This window comes from Triturus cristatus, chromosome 1_1 (genome assembly GCF_964204655.1).
Source record: "Triturus cristatus chromosome 1_1, aTriCri1.1, whole genome shotgun sequence".
Classification (NCBI taxonomy): Eukaryota; Metazoa; Chordata; class Amphibia; order Caudata; family Salamandridae; genus Triturus; species Triturus cristatus.
This window is the reverse complement of record NC_140579.1, coordinates 19,859,930-19,876,943: the sequence shown is the minus strand read 5'-3', so window position 1 is coordinate 19,876,943 and position 17,014 is coordinate 19,859,930. Positions and strand designations below refer to the sequence as shown.

Below are 17,014 nucleotides of genomic sequence, written 5' to 3'. Positions count from 1 at the left end.
ATAAACGCATACTAACACTACTTGCCCACATGTAGTACAGCAACCAGAGTGTAGTGAAGAGGCAGAGGAAAACCAAAATCAAAAAATATAAGTCCTACCAGAGGTAGGTTCACATAGTTCGATCAGCTGACTACCCTGGGATGAGTCGAAATGGCTTCACCAATAAAACGTGTCTTCAGCAGAACGCAAGCAAGATCAAAATCTTGGTGAGTGCTGCCTTCTTTTTATCTTCTCCCGCTCGTCGCCATATTTATATAGTGAAGAGAAAGACAGCAGTGGGTCCGATAAGTAGATTTATTGCAGGAAAAGAAGACCGCTTAAACGGCCACCAACAGGACCAGACAGCAAGGCAACAGTCTTCTCCAGCACCGTGTACAAACTCCCCAAGATTCCCCTCATGACAGCCCTACATTCTAACATTACATACTTACATTATAGTATCATTACATACTAACATTCTACTGTGACTTACATTGGAATACTACACAGAGCACATGACTTTACAGCAATGAGCTCATGGTTTAATCCCCGAGTCTTCAGACCAGTAGGAGTGAGTAGTTTGCTTCCCACTCCCTGTATAGTATGAACGCATACTAACACTACTTACATAGTTATACTACAGCGGCCAGTATGCTACAGCGCCCACAGCCCATCACTTTACAAAAATCGGGTCGGTTTGATCCCCGAGTCTTCACACCGGTAGGCATGAGTACTTCGCTTACCATGTCCGGTATAGTATAAACGCACGGTAAAGGTCAGTAGTTCGCTTCCCACTCCCTGTATGATATAAACGCCAACTAACACTACTTCCACAGGTATCCTACAAACACCAGAGCACATCACTTTACAGCAATGACTTCACGGTTTAGGTTCTCGGTTTCATACCAGAGTGTAGCATCTCATCTCAGCACCATGTCACTCTGAGCAACACCGCACTTTCAGACCGGTATGAGTGACTACTTCGCTTCGCACTCCCCCACAGAGGTTACAGTGCTCCTATCCTCCTGTTTCCTACTCTTTTCACCCTTTTTCCCCCTTACACTAACAAAATGGCTGCCAACACTTCCTAGTTGCAACCGCTCGCACCGCTCGCAGCCAATAAGCCGTAACTCGTGCTTGTAACGCGTCAGCCAATCAGATAGCAGAATTCCCAAATATCGATATCTGTAAATTTCGATATTTCTCCAAAACTATTGAACGGATTTACACCAAATAAACAAAAGCGTACTTTTTAGACCAAGACCCTTCTCCCTGCCAAATTTGGGGTAATTCCGTTCACCCGCTCGACCTGTAGCCTTGTCTAAAGTTTCCTATGGAGAAAACACGTTTTGGGACCCCCCTTTTTTACTCGCCCCTCCATCCCTTGACGAATCACCCCCAAACTTTCAACATAGCAGCTGATATGAACAAAGAATTAGTTTGGAAAATTTCATGAAGATTCATCAAATGACGGCAAAGTTATAAGCAAAACAAAAAATGCTCTTCCTATGGAAACTTGGTCCTAACTGTAACTACCTACAGGCGACCGCCAGTAGGTAATGTATACATGGACGAGACGGCTTACTATCCTGATTCAGGCATGTGAATCTATGAAAGAAACCCCAATACTGGATAAGAAGTAAGTTACTTACCTGTACCTGCAGTTATCCAGTATTGGTATCTTTTATAGATTCACATGCAACCCACCCTCCTCCCCGTTGAGACTCCTCTGTATTACAGTACTAATCACACTTGTACTGGAAAATCTGAGGGATTCAGCCTCTCTTGGGAAGGTTCTAGAGGGTGCAGGCTTCTGATTGGTTGTGTTTTGAGTTTGGTCCTTTTTGTGAAAGGAGGCTAATAGGCAATGGAATGCATGGTTACCTCCATGATAGCCTATGGTTTTTTTTACTATTTACTACTTTGTTATATGTACCGTGGGACTCCCACTACGACGACGGGGAATGATTCAGGCATGTGAATCTATGAAAGATACCAATACTGGATAACTGCAGTAACAGGTAAGTAACTTAATTCTTATGCCCTTTAGAATGACTTTGGTCTGTACATCAAAGAAAACATTCTATATTTAGGAATTTAACAAACATAACTACAATAGAAATCTTAAGATTACAAGTGGCAGCATTTAAATTTTTTACATTAATGTTTTTGTGAGAAAAATGTGCATACTCCTCCAGTCCTTTCTCTTTCTCCCTTAAGTAGAAACTCGCGCAACACTTCTAAAGAAACATGAAGAAAAGCACATTGTACATACATATCATTGTAGAAATGCCAAATTAAGTCTCTCCTCTTGTCAGTTCCAATGCAAAATCAACTGCTGTGTGAAAAGTTATAAGCTTTCATAAACTACATCGCTTGCCATGCCCATTAAAAATCAACTCTATCGCCATGTGCTCAGTCCCATGAATATGTGAAGATTGAGCGCTGGTTGTGCCGCTATTCTGATTTTAGGACTTTGTCTGTGCACTGCATTGATTTGCATGTGTGCTTGTGAAATTTCTATTAGGCAAACCGGGTGTGTGGGAGGAGGTGGGTGGTAGTTGTGGGGAAACAGGGAAGGAATGTTACTCTGCAATAACCACATGTGCCAAAGTCTTGCACGGGTGCATGTCTAACCCTTGCAAGGCATCCTGAGTTCACCTTCAGGGGAGAACTGCATGAACAAACTATTGCGTTACTGGCTGCAGGCTTTGTTGGTGAAAGGTTGTCCCGCATGCTCTAGCATGATCCTCATATACAGCTGTGTAACATGATCTCATGTCGTTGTCTCCCATAACTGGCATTCCAAAACCGCTACAACCATCTCATAATAGTGAGCTAGAAGCAGTCTAACCCGTATCCTCTTTGTCCCGCTCTCTTAGGATGGTGGTTGCTGCTGTCCAGGAGATGTCTCCAAAGCTTTTGGTAAGGTGTCCTGCTCTTTAATTGTGGCACCTGTGCACGACATCCGCAATAGTTAGATATCCTGAGATTGGAGAAAGCTGCCTCCTCCACTCAAATTGTAATCGTGTGTGTTGATCTCTAATACGTCTCATGTAGCTTTTAAAGGAGTCGTTTGTGTAGGGTATTGTGCTCTCCCTGTACTGCGTTGTGGTCTTCATTGATCTTAATGCCCACCTGCGGCAGCTCTGCCCATGTGTGTATATTGGCTCCCCGTGCTGTCCTGTGTTCTCCACTAATCTTCTTGTCTCCTAGAAAAGAGATTTTCATGTCAAATAACTGAGTGCGTGCTGTTCTATTTTCTCCTCAGTCTTTGTGCTTTCCTGGGGCAGTACTGTCTATGTATGTGATGTTGGCTCTCCTTATACTGTTCTGTTATCTATGCTGTTCTCCCTCAGGCGATCTCTATTGATGTCTGTAAGCCCTGGAAAGTCCAGCCTACGTGCAGGGATCCCGGAGTACTTTTTCCAAAGTCACATTTTGTTTAATATCTTCGCCTTACTTTGGAAAGGTCAGGAAGTACATGTGACACAAATGTATAATGTGGCAGCCTAAAAGGCTGTATTGCCAATCCCATTAATTTACTTTAAAGGCGGAGAAAGATACATAAAGCTTGAAAAGGAAGAAAAGTGATATTTTTAAAAGCGTCCTTCACAAACCCTTTTGATTTTCTTTGAAAGCGAATGAATGGGAAGGGCATGGCAATGTAGCACTACTAGAGGCTGCAGCTATGTGCAGGATGACAATGGACACAGCATCTTTAAGGGCAACTTTAAGGTCAGTGTCCCATCATGCCCTGTAGGTGAGAGTTAACTAAATTCTTTTTTCTGGCTCCTGCTGACAGGATCTTGGAGCACTGAACTTGGCCTTTGTGATGCCTTTTTCCTCACAAGAACACCTTTTAAAAATTGGCTCACTCGACGTCCTTTAGGACTTAAAGTATTTTTCTTGAGAGAAAATGGACACAAAAAAATAATAAAATACATCTCTTTTTTTGCGAAAATGCTCAGGATGTGGCAGAAAAATTCCTTTAATAGATCCCCACCGGATCTGTAGCTGATGTCTGCCAGAATGTTATGATCCCCGGAGGATGTCATCACTGCAATTCCCTCTCCAGGTTCATCTTGAGAGACCATGAGAAGATCTGCTTGCATCTCCAAGAAAAAAGGCAAACAAGTCTGGAATCCCTTTCTGGGGAAAGATCTGAGGGGGGTGAGGAGAGGCTCTTTTTACCAGTGCTCCGGTCTTGTTCTCTGAGGGACTTTCGCAGAGAGCTATCCAAACGGAGAAGTCAGGGTGAGAAACAACGTCTGAAAACCATCATCTCCAGTCAGCATCCAGGACATCGATATCAAGAAAAGGTACACTGCCTATATGCTCTCTGTCGAAGGTTGGGTCGATGTCGAGGACACATGCAACCCGAAGAAGACCATCGACATTAAAGGGTTCATCGACGTTGAGACATCATTTGATTTCGATCCATGCTTTGCTGCGGTAGAGAGGACAGTGGAGTGGCTTTCAACGATGAAGGCACAAAAACATCCCTCTGAGTCAGACTTTGAGTATTCCAGGGTGTATTCACTTTTTAGACTGGTTTCTCCCGTCCTCATACTGGACTCGCCTTCTCCTCTCCCATTATGATCACCTTCTCCACCTCCACAGGCAACTATTATGACTCCATCACTGCTGCCACTGGTAATTCATGCTGAATTTACTCCAAACATGGCATCTTCAAGGGTTACACAAAGCGTGCAGCTTGCATATTCTTCTGTAGGACCCTTGCCATGATGTCCCAGATCTCCATCCCAACATTCCAGCCATTGTTTTAGGTCTGGGTCTGAGCAAATGGACATCCACAGTTGCGACGTACGCGGGATTTCACATCCCGATCGTGATCGTCAAGGAATTGCCACATGTCAACATCTCTGTGAAGATTCTCTACTACATTAAGTGACTCTTCTCCCGAGAGGATATTACCTGTGAATGACATCAATCCTTTTCAAGAACTCTTCATAAGAGGGGCAAACAAACTAAATACCCCTCTTCCAGCTACAACATCCTCCGCACCTATTATTATTGCGACATTGGACCAAGCTTGTTTCTCAAGGCTTTTACTACCATTGGTTCTGGGTCTCATTGAACCTGCCATGGAACTGGTTTTGACACTAGCCTTTAAAGGCAGTGCCTTCTCATTTTCAAAAGAAGTGCACCACTAAACCGGGATCCATTGCCCCTGGATACTCCTTTCGATTCTGTCATTGTATCAGCCGCTCGTAAACTTCACGCCACTTCTCCTTTCTCCACAGTACCTCCAGACAACGAAAGCAAAAAGCTGGATTCGGTGTTAAGGAAGGTATGTGGCACTTCTGACACTACTGTGAATTGAGTTAGCATCACGGCCCTCCTAGGACCATATGATTGGTTGCTCTGAGACTCACTTCGACAGTTCATGGACAACGTTCCAAGACTCGGACGTGAAAACGTCAACGAAGTTCTAAACAAAGGTACAGAGTTATCCAATTAAGTAATAGCACTGCTGCGGATATATCTCACCTCTCACCCGATGGCCTTGCTTTTACGTTGTTCTTCCTGGCTAAAACTCATGGGTCTCAAACTTGACGCACAGTATTTTGAATCTCCCTTTTTCGGGGAACATATTATTTGGGGCAGACAAAGCAAACCCAAGGAGATGATGGACGGAGCGCTGAAACTTTTCAAACTTGCTTTGTTCGGCATAAGTTGGCAGGGTATGCCCAGACGTGGGTCCCTTGCTCACTTTGGCACTGGATTCAAGGTAGCCTGGCTGATGAGGGCTGTTAGCCCGCAACCAGTCCCAGGATGCTTGTTTCTGGTCCAGGGAAGACATGGCTTGGCAGTTCGGGCTGGACTGTTCCCATGAGGCACAGGGCCAAGACTGATTTGCGTATAGCTGTGTCTGAACTGGGGTGGCGAAGTGAGCTAGAGAACGATGATGGATTCAACCCAGATCTGTGACTGGGGGTGAGTGTCTGAAAAGTTTCAGCGCTCCGTCCATCATCTCCTTGTGTTAACATATTATTTGGGTAATAAGGCAATAATAAGATGTCTGGGATGAAATCTGAATTTGTCACTCTGCTAGTAGTCAGTTTGGAGAAAAGAAAGGAATATAGAAAACACCCCTACAAACCATATGAATGTCGATATCACTCTCCAAAGCTTCAAACCCCTCAATGGCATCAAGATCAACAACAATACCACCAGAGGCATGATCAGCAGAGAAGTTAGTCCAGAGGCAGAGGACGTCGCCAGCAATCTGCTCTAGCCACTAACCCTACCACTGGTGGCAAACAATGAGTTCCTACTTTCTCTCTTCCGTTACTCACTCCTGTAGGGGGAAGCACATCTTAACAGTAGAAATACATAACCAGCAACAAATGGGTTGTGAATATTGTGCAAAATGGATACTGTCTCGGGTTCAACTATCCTCCAACAGCAATTCCACAAAAGAAGTCGTCCACTTTTCATCAGGAACCCTTCAGCAAGAAGGCTCCATCCTCTTGCGTAAACAGGCTGTGGAGAAGGTCCTGCTTCTCACAGAAATGGGAATTAATTCCCATTCTTTTCTAGTGAAGAGAAAAGGGCCAAAGAACACATTCAGATCCAATCTAGATCTCAACATGGCAAGTAAGTGGATTTATAAAGAAAAGTTCTGAATGTTGTCTCTGCATCGGATCCACTCCCAACCCATTAGGGAGATTAGCTGTGCTCGATTATCTCCAAGATACCTATTTTCATATACGAATAGCCAAAACACATTGTAAGTTCCTGAGGTTTACAGGTGAGGCTCACATTACAAGTACAGAGTCCTGTCTTTCGGGCGAAAGTCTCCACCCAGGACCTTTTTCAAAATGTGTGGTGGTTGATGCAGCACGTCTCTAAAAAGTGAAGGTTTTTGTCTATCCCTACCTGGACGGTGGCCTGATCAAGGCTTCAAAATATCAGTAAGTGTGCCATCATTACAAGATTGCGGTCGTCCCCCTCAACCAATTCAGTCTACACGTCATTCACGAAACATTTATTTCCATCCAGTACAATCTCATCATTACCTCAGGGCAATTTAGGTACTGTAAACACAAATGTATTTCTATCTGTGTATCTATCGATCCTTCAGAAAGTTTGCAATCTGAGGAAAACAGCCTATCCAAGAGCGAGGCAAATATCTCCTCGAGGTTCATTGACATCCTGCATCTTCCTAGTACCACATGCACGGCTGAATGAGTCCTCTGCAAAAATGTCTGGAGGATCAATTCTTTGGCAAATGGGGAGACAAAGTAAACCTAACACATGCGTAGCAATTACACAGTTGGTGATGACTTGAAATCTGCTCAAGGGCATGTGTTTTCTTCAAGACATCTGAATGCAGACGAAAGTAACGGATGCCTCCTTATCAGATTGAGGAGCTCACATGGACCCTCCTCAGATTCAAGGCACCTGGTCTACGAAGAACAGATCCCTCTCCTAGAGCTGAGAGTAGCACACCTAGCACTGAAGATTTTTCTTGCATCTTTTGAGACAAATTCCATTTTGTGTCAAGACTATACAACGACCATATGTTATCCGAACAAGCAGGGAGAGACTAGATCCAGAACCTTGTCCCTGGAGGCTCGGACAGTCTAGAAATGGCTAATATCTAGAAGTCTCTGCTGTTCATCTGCCATGCACCCAGAATGTGTAAGCAGGTTCTCTGAGAAGAAGTGCTCAAGAGAACCACAAATCAACGATGCTGTTTTGCAAGTCTTCTTTTGCAGTTCGGTTTCCCTCAAATAGACCTTTTTGCAAACGGAGAAAACAAGAATGCCTAAACTTTGCCTCAGGGTTTTACCAACAAGGCATGTTTGGGAATGCCCTATGGATCAACTGGTCAGGTAAATGTCTCTGTGCCTTTCTTCCTGTGCCCCTATTGCCAACAGTAATTATCAAGCTGACTTATTTGAAGGCAAGAATGATTCTTATTACTGCGGACTGACTCTGTTAGTGTTGGTTCACAGATCTTTATCTATCTGAACAGCCAAATGGGAGGCGGCTGTGCAGGCCGGACCTTCTGCACTGGTTTGGAGGCCAGATACTGCACCCCAACCATCAATCCTTGAACCGGGCAGCCTGGCTCCTAAACTCATACAATATAGCCATTTGAAGCTCTTTCAGGAGTGCATGAACTAGTTGAAGGAAGCCAGAAGACAAGAGCTTCTTAGGCATTTAAGTGGACATTTTATTGCATCTGGTGTGCACAGAACAATATTGGCCCCATCTCCTTCCAAGAGGAGGCAGTGCTTCCATTTCTATGTTGGCAAAACTGCAATTTTCCTCGATTACAGCAATTCCTGCCCACAACAAATGTCCTTCACAGATTTTCGGTTTTAAAATTCCTGTAGTTAAGAATTTTTTTATGGCATTAAGAACGTTTTCCCCCCTTTACGCAGACCTCCCACACGGGATTTGAATATTGCCATTTCACATCTCATGGACCCACTCTTTGAGCATATACATAAAGCTTTCTTACAACTTCTTTCCTGGCTGCCAGTACATGTGCATGCAGGGTTAGTGAGATACAAACTCTATGTTCCCACAAACGTTACACAGTTTTTCGTACTAATAGGGTAGTAATGAGAGCTCACTCCAAGTTCCTCCGTAAGATGGACTCTGATTTTCATGTTAATCAAATCATTACTTAACCAACATTAAAAAAATAAAATAAATCCCTAGTCTCTGACAGGGAGGTCCCTCCACACACTTGATGTGAGAAGAGTATTAAAGTTGTATCTAGCCAAAACCAATGATTTAAGAAAGTCCAAACAGTTGTTGGTCAACTATGGCCCATTATGGACAGGGTTTGGGAAACAATAGCTAGGTGGGTAGTCTCTTGCATCCTCCTTCACTATCAGAAAGCTAACCGAACTTTACCAGGTACACTAAAAGTCCATTTAATTAGAGGGAAAGTGGCTACTTTAGTCTGAGGCAAATTTCTGGTAGAATTCCGCCGGGTAGCCATTGGGACTCGGTGCCTTTCCTGTAGGCATACTCTGTGCGGCCGAGAGCAGCTCCTCTGCTGGGACTGTAGCTTCCAGTGTGGTCCTATTCTCTTTCGAGAGCTTGAGGACTATCAAGTCACAATCATTATAGGGTGATTTAGGTGGGCGAAATTTCTATAGGGATTCGTAATAAAATGTGAAGGCATTCGTAAGGCATTTTGCCATTAGCTGCCCTCTGGCTTGGCACTAGTCTGGAGGCTGCCAACCAATAAATGAGCTTCCTCGACTTATCTCCAAATTAATATACACAATGTTCTGTCGTCATCAGTGCCACCCATGAGCTTTCCATTACTTTCTGTTTTAGTGCAAGTGACGGAATAGTTCTTACCTGTAATCCTAGTTCTCCATCACAGGAATCTCCATTAATCATATCCACTAAATAGTGCCTCTCACAAGCTGGGATCCTGGCTGGAGCACTTTTTCCAACGATCAAGCTAGTGCAACAGGCAATCTGCCAAAGCTGTAAGGATCAAGAACCTGTCGCAATTGGACATAAGGTAGGTATTTTCCAGATGATCCAGATTCCACTTCATCTAGAATTTCACAGAGTCAGGCCAGAGTTTTTTCTCCATGTGTCACAGAGGCAGCATGGATCCACGGACCCCAAGAATCTTGACCGCTACAAGCGTAGTGGATAGCCTGATGGCTCCAAGAGGGAGTGCACCAGGAAAAAAGAAAAAACTGAAAATAGAAAAGTCACTGCAAAATTGCACATGTGCAAAAGTAAAAAATTGTTAAAGTAACTAAACTGGCACTACCTCTCAGATTTGTGACCACCTTCCTCCTGCATCGACTTACCAAAGAGTTGAGCTAGGTCGTGGTTGATGGTTTGTTGGGTGTCACATCAGTGTCGGTCATTGCTATTGGTTGCTCTTTATTGTTCCCTGAGCACTGTTAAATTCAATTCAATTCAAATAGACTTTATTTGGATTTCAAAAACCATCCATAAAAGCACAGAACCAAAATTTAAAATACACAGTTTATCACTACAATTTTAAGCCGCAAATTAAAATAGCACATAAAATATAACTTGAAAAACCAACAATTGAAATACAATTATACAGTCTTACTAAACTGTACATTAAGCCATCATGCGTGCAATATATAAAAATATACAAAAATGTAACCACTATCTTTGTAGAGGTAAGGCAAATACGATGCATTCAATTTGTACAAAATTGGCTTTAAAGTGCGTGATGCATATGTAAACTAACATTGAGTTCGTGCAAATTGGCTTTAAAGTGCAAAATGCATATGTAAACTGACATTAAGTTTGTGAAAAATAGGCTTCAAAGTACAAAATACATATGTAAACAAAATCACTAAATTTTCAGAGACCTGCGTGAACATACAATTGCTTTGAGAAAGCCACTAACTCTAAAAATTAGTTCGTCCGATCCAAGCGTTAAAAATTGGCTATAAGCATGATTGTGGTCAATCAAATCATGTTTCCTGCAGTAGGGGGATTAGGTAATGTTTTGTATATTTCCTATAAAAACCACAGCCAAAAATAAAATGGAGCATACTCTGGGTTCCACCAAGATCACAAGGACAATGTAATTTTTCCAAATTTTTAGTGTAACCCAGTGGAAAACAAATAAGGTTTACAATGCTCCTGTCTCTAAATCTAAATAGTAAACTCCTGTTCCACCTGCCCAATTTTTTACATAAATAGGGCTGGGGTAGCGTCGGAGGTACAATATGTGACTCCCGGATCATTAAATAATTTATTGTGGATAGTTTCAGTGAGTCCACTCTTTCCCTCTCATTATAAAAGTATTGATAGAGTGCCCTTCTCACCAGGTTTTTATGGGAGCGGTCAATCTGTTCGGGATCTGTGAAAAGGTGACCATAGTTAACACTCACAAGGCTCCTTTCCACCGCATTTATCCAGGGGATTAAACTCGAGTTCTCACTTTTCAAGCAATCCATAATGATCTCACGGGAAAGGGAAGCTGCTGGGTTTTGCCAAATCCTTAACCAAAATAATGCAGGTCTGGCCCTTATAAAATCCTCGATGTAATGTAATTTTAGTTCTTTATGACATACGAAGGTCGGTGCACTGATAACCCCCCCCAGGATCTTCCAACAGAATCTATTCTCTTCTCTTTGTAATTCTGAGCAGTTCGAGAACCCCCAGACTTCTGCTCCATACGTTCCAGTTGGGAGACATTGAGTCCGGTAGATTTGTAATAGACTGGAAACCACATCTGCCCGACGTGGTTGACGAAGTGAGGTAACAGAATTGATAGATTTAGAAAGTTTGTTCCTCCCCATTGCAACATGTGTTTGCCATGAACCGCTATTAGAGAATAGCAGACCCAAATAAGGGAAAGTGCAAGTGCTTTTTAAAGTGTTTTGACCTATTGTAATCTTTGAGATTTTATAATTTTTAGGGCCGCAGGTCATTATAAAAGATTTGCTAAAATTAGTGCACAAACCTAGATCAGACATATAGTTAACAAATCCCGATATTAAAATGCGCAGAGCATTCGGGGTGCGGCCCATGAGGACCGCATCATCTGCGTAAAGTAACGCCGGGATGGGTCTCTGATTAATGATAGGGACGTCCTTTGTCAGGTTACATAAAGAGTTAGTTAATTCATTGATGTATAGTATAAAAAGCAAGGGGGCCAAGACGCAGCCTTGTCTCACCCCCTTGCCAATTAAAATATCATTTGAAACCTCACCTTCATTATTTATTCGTACTCTAGCTTTTAAATTACGATGGAGGTTGGCTAAAAAGTGGACTAGAGGTTCATCTAAACCATAATTTAAAAGAATAGACCATAAGCGAGAACGGTTTACAAAATCAAAAGCTGAACTTAAATCCATAAAGCCAAAATATAAGGAGGATTGTTTGGCTCTTGTATATTTAGCCATTAGGAGATTGAGATTCAGGCATTGTTCCACTGTACCAAGTTTACCCCTAAAGCCCAATTGGCAACGATGGATGATAGAGTTCTCATCTGCCCAAGTACTAATTTTATTAAATAGAACCCTTCCAAGGACCTTCAGGGTGTTATCAATCAAAGATATTGGTCGATAACACCCCGGGTCCATCCTATTTCCTTTTTTAAAAATGGGTACGATGGTACTGTTGGACCATGTCGAGGGGATGGATTTCTTACTCAAGTTATTAAAAAGATTACAGAGTAAGGGGGCCCAGAAACAGATGTTAGATTTTATTTGGTCAATGGACAAGCCATCAGGGCCAGGAGCCTTATTGCCGGCACTATTGTTGATGGCTTCCTCCACCTCCTCTAATGTTATAACTATGGTACTATCAGGGAAAGTGTCCTCGGTTGGATCTCCAACCGCGGCATAAAGCTTAGAAAAATGATTAACCCATGAATCACCTGTGATATTGCAGTTTATCGGGGTAATATTACTACCCAGGGCTCTCAAATCCTTTACTTCACTCCAAAACCCTGTTGAGTCTTTTAGAACAGCAGTTTTAGTTAGATTGTCCCAGTGGCTTATTAACAACTCCTCAGATCTAGCTTTTAGTGTATGTTTATATTTAAGACGTAATGATCTGACGAGGGACACATCTCAGGGATTAGCTTCCAAGGCCCTTCTGAGCTCTCTATTAGCCCTCGAACAATTGGTGTCAAACCATCTATGGTTGTTTATGTTGTTCTCTTTTATGGGTTTGGAGATTGACCTTTTTATAACTGCACATAAATCGCAAAAGGACTTGATTATAACAGTGCCGCCAAATGTTAAACAGTTAGCAATCAATAGAGGGTGATTCTTAATCACATTAACTAAAATCCCTTGGTTATCAATCCCTCTCCATACAATCCTTAGCCTATCTGTAGATGTAGTAATGTTTGAGGCCCTAATCTCATGTGGGCCTATAGGTTTTTTAATGGATTTAAGGTGAATTACTATTGGCAGATGATCACTATATGAACTGCTGACAACCTCAGATTTGAGTAACACACTACTGAGGAGGGAGGAAGTAAATATATAGTCAATAGTTGTTGAACTACCTCGGCCAATGTAGGTGGGAACCGGTGCTTTTTCCTCAGCAATTCCACCGTAGCCCATTACATCATCTAAATCCCTGCTATATAATAAGTCCAATAGTTTGGATCCTCGTCTACAAGGCGGGGATATAGAATGGATGTGAGCATTGAAATCTCCACCTACACAAATACCATCAAATTGGCCATACTTTTCACCATTAGCAATTTCATCAATGAAATTAAACAGTTCTAAAAAAATAGGATTGGGATGGTTAACGAAATCATTGTTATAAAAATTTATAAAACATATCTTTAACCTTGCAGCATATTTCACGGCTATCAAGTGTTTACTGACCACATTTAATTGTTCAATCTTCACATCCTTAGAAATTTTTGCCCAGATAGATAGACCACCACTGGGTCGCCCCATAGCAGGAGATGGTACAATAAGGTTATGACAGAAAAAGCCCTCCAATAATTGAGCACAAGTGCACCAAGTTTCTTGCAACATTACCACATCAAAATTACTTATCCAGGTAACCCATTCTTTAATTTTAATCTTTCCTGGGAGCCCAGCGATGTTCCAACTAATGATACTCAAGGTATCAATCGGTAAAATAATGGGCGAAGAAGGAAGGGCAATGGGAAGATCGGGGCATACTACATGAGGAGGTACTAATCTACCTGGGCGTATCTTATCGATGCATGTGAGATTTGGTTCTTCCAGAGGGACAGTACTAGTAACCTCATTGGATATGCTAGAGGATGTTGGTGGTAGTCAATCTAGGCTTCCTAAATCAGATAGGGCGGAAAATCTATTAAATAAAGGGAAAATAGTAGGGGCTGTTTGAAGTGGTCTATGGGGAGGCCTATAGAAATAACCCAGTGGAAGGAGAGTTATTGCAGTGGCGAAACTGACGTGAGTGTTATGATTATCCATAAAAAAATCTAACTGAGTTTGGGTGTCTAAAATTAATCACTATACAGTCCCCACTAATATTTTTGTACTGTGGACCCACCCAACACACCCGACGGGTTGATATAATTTCATTTGAGATGTCCCATCTTGCCCCTTTATGTTTGGTCAACCAATCGATACATTTGTTGTGTAATTGAGCCCATGACTCATTTTGACCTTCTTTAAGGGCAGGGACACCTGCTAAAACTAAAACATATGGGCTGGCTTCTGGGGGTAAGTGAAGTGGTGGCCCTTGATTATTAGTGGGTCTATTTTTTACAGGTACACCTCCACTGTTACTTGCACCATCCATGGTGATGCCTGTCCTGACTAGTGAGGTGGCTAATGGAATAGTAATAGCCTTGACATTTGAACTTACAGTTTTGGCCGTTGCAGTTCCTGCTACTTCAGAGGGGTCATAAGTTGGACCAATGTTCCGTACGGGTGGGGTATTAACTAGGCTACAGTTAGAGGAAGCATTTTTAGAAATAGTTGGGCCTTTGATGTTACTAGACCCAGGGTCAGCAATAACGGCCGGACCCCCCTCCCTCATACCATTGCATAATAATTCTAACTCCTTCATAAATTTCTCGCCCGAAGAGCATCTAAACTGATGATGCCTTTCCTTTTAGTTTCCTCTTTTTTGACAAGGTTTTCGATTTTATCTAGTCTCTTAAAAATAGTATTAAACTATTTAGCTATTTGAATTTCAACTTTTTTAAAAACGGTATCTGCAGTAGTTTCAATCAAGTTGCCATTGGGTTTAGATTGAGTATTTCGGTCGGAGAACTCAGTCTGCGTACAGGCAGAGTTGTCAATTCCCTCAAACGGCAACATGTAATCCCCACAATTGCCTTTGTCCGAAGCTGGAGGCTGTAGTCTGCATGCAGAAACAGGGAGTCTCTCAGAGCCTTTGTCCAATAATGATAGTGGAGGCAGTAAATCCTCAGTGTCAATTGGTGTTACTATTTCACAATCTTTATCTTTGTGCCACATACTCTGTGGGGTGGGTTGATTTCTGCAGCGGCTTGGTTGTTTCCTTTTATTTACAAAATTTTTGGCAGGGCCTCTCTTACGTTTTTCCCCTGCTGCTTTGTTAGTAGATGGCGTTGTATCTGTTTCAGGTTCCAATGAAATAACAGTGACAGGAACACTCGCCAAACTGGTAGCTCCAGGAATGGGGGCTAATATGTCAACTTGGACAGTTGGTTTGGTGACAACTACAGCAGGGGAGAGTGGAAGGCCATGATTAGAAGTAGCCTTTAAAGATTGAGAACATGGGGGAGTAATAGTAGATTGTCCAATGGACATCCTTCTTTCGGTGTCTGCTATCTCATTGGTAACCATAGTGAGGGCGTTGGTCAACAGTGTATCAAACGATATAGGCAACTCAATGGGGACAGCAGGAGCTACAGGTACGATCGTGTTAGTGCGTTTCCCCATAGTATGTTTAGTTACCTTCGCAGCCTGTTGTCGAAAGAGGGATGGCCCGCCCGACCGCTGGTGACCACTGAGGGCCACAGAGGGCCCGCCCTTTGCCCGGGCTTAGCCCGGCACGTCCCGCCCGCGTCCCGCGAAGCGGGTCTCGGCGGGTCTTAAATGCGCCTCCGGGCGCTGTGGTATCGTCAGCAGGGTGCGTCGCCGCCGCTGGGGACCTTGGGAACTGTGGTCCGGTGGCGGCAGCGCAAGTGGCAGAGGCTGAGGCAGGGGCTCCTGTCGTGACCAGCGCGATTCTCGGACTCCTGGCGGTGTCGGCGGTAGGAAACTTCCCCTTGTAATGTGCGATTGACTGGAATGGGTCAACAATCTGGTTACAATCTCCACCTGAGGGGAATACGAAATAGGACAACGGGGAAATGGCGACACTCAACGAGACAGGTCTCCCAAAACGGGAGTCCAGACCGGACCGCACCAGGGCGAAGGACATGAACGAAGAACCAAATGGGGAGGAAATCAATCCATCTCTTGACCATCGTTTCGTTTTCACCTTAACTCTGAAAATATACCTGTTCCATTTGTTGTCTGTGGAAATCCTGTTAAGGTTGCCCCAGTCTCTGGTCTAAGAAGGAAACACTATAAGAACCAGTTTGTAAATTTAAGGATTTTCATTGAAGCTTATAAATGCTAGAATATGGGCATCCCAGAGCAATGTATTTTGATGTAACAGAAAGCTTCTAAGTGTGCCTCTGGCCTTATAAAATTCTGTTAACAACATCATCATTTAAAAAATGTTTTGGTGCCCATTGCATGAAAATAATAGTACTCCAAACAACCTTGCAGAATAAAGCCTAATTTTGTTACATAGAAAATCATAGAAATCCTGCAGAAAATGTGGGGCAGCTTAACCAGAAACACACTCAAGCACAGAAGGCATCTACCTTAAAGGAAAGCTGGAGTCCCTCAAGTGCCAGAGGTGACAGGATGACCGTTCTTGCCCCATCCTCCAAAAGTCTCCTTCACAGGGAGGTAGAAAGAATGAAAATGGCACAGGAACCATAAGCACTTTTGTCATTGCCTCTCCTAGTCAGACCGGGACTGCTCCAACCTGCTAACATTTGTAAATGACCCTAGAGTGACTCCATGCCAAAGCATGAATTGGGGTTTAACAACTCTCCATTGTCAGTTCATGAGATGGTGAAGCATTTGATGTTGCATCACTCGGTCGTCTCACAGATCTTCGGCTTCAGTGCAGGAAATGTTACCTTCATTGTAATGCAGGTCATTCTCTTCACTTCCATTTATGCCACCATTAAGTACATCAGAAATTTGGAGGTAGTAAGTATGATACTTAATGTAATTAAACCACACTCTTCTGATGACATATATTCAGTTTCTTTCCTTCAATTCTGTGCGTTGGTGCCTGGCTCCTTATCACCTTAATCACTCCCCTGCATCTCTCTTCAGGATTATATCCTACTGAATGGAAGACTGGTGTAATTATTCCTTTATTAAAAAAGGGCACCTTGAATAGGACAGTAATAGAACATTACAGGACCATCAAGTCGCTGCCATGCCTGGGTAAATGTACGGAGAGCATTGTAGCAAAACAACTATCACAATACCTTGAATATAGT

The 17,014-nt window shown here is 42.9% G+C and overlaps 1 protein-coding gene across 3 annotated transcripts in view; it reads left to right on the top strand.

Moving 5' to 3' along the window:
* Nucleotides 1–17,014, top strand: part of LOC146869171 (GMP reductase 2) — a 115,167-nt gene that overhangs the window by 46,382 nt on the left and 51,771 nt on the right. For all 3 annotated transcript variants that reach the window (XM_085641113.1, XM_085641187.1, XM_085641271.1), the window contains exon 8: nt 2,862–2,904. In XM_085641113.1, coding sequence (XP_085497239.1) covers nt 2,862–2,904 — 43 coding nt within the window. The remainder of the gene's footprint in view (nt 1–2,861; nt 2,905–17,014) is intronic.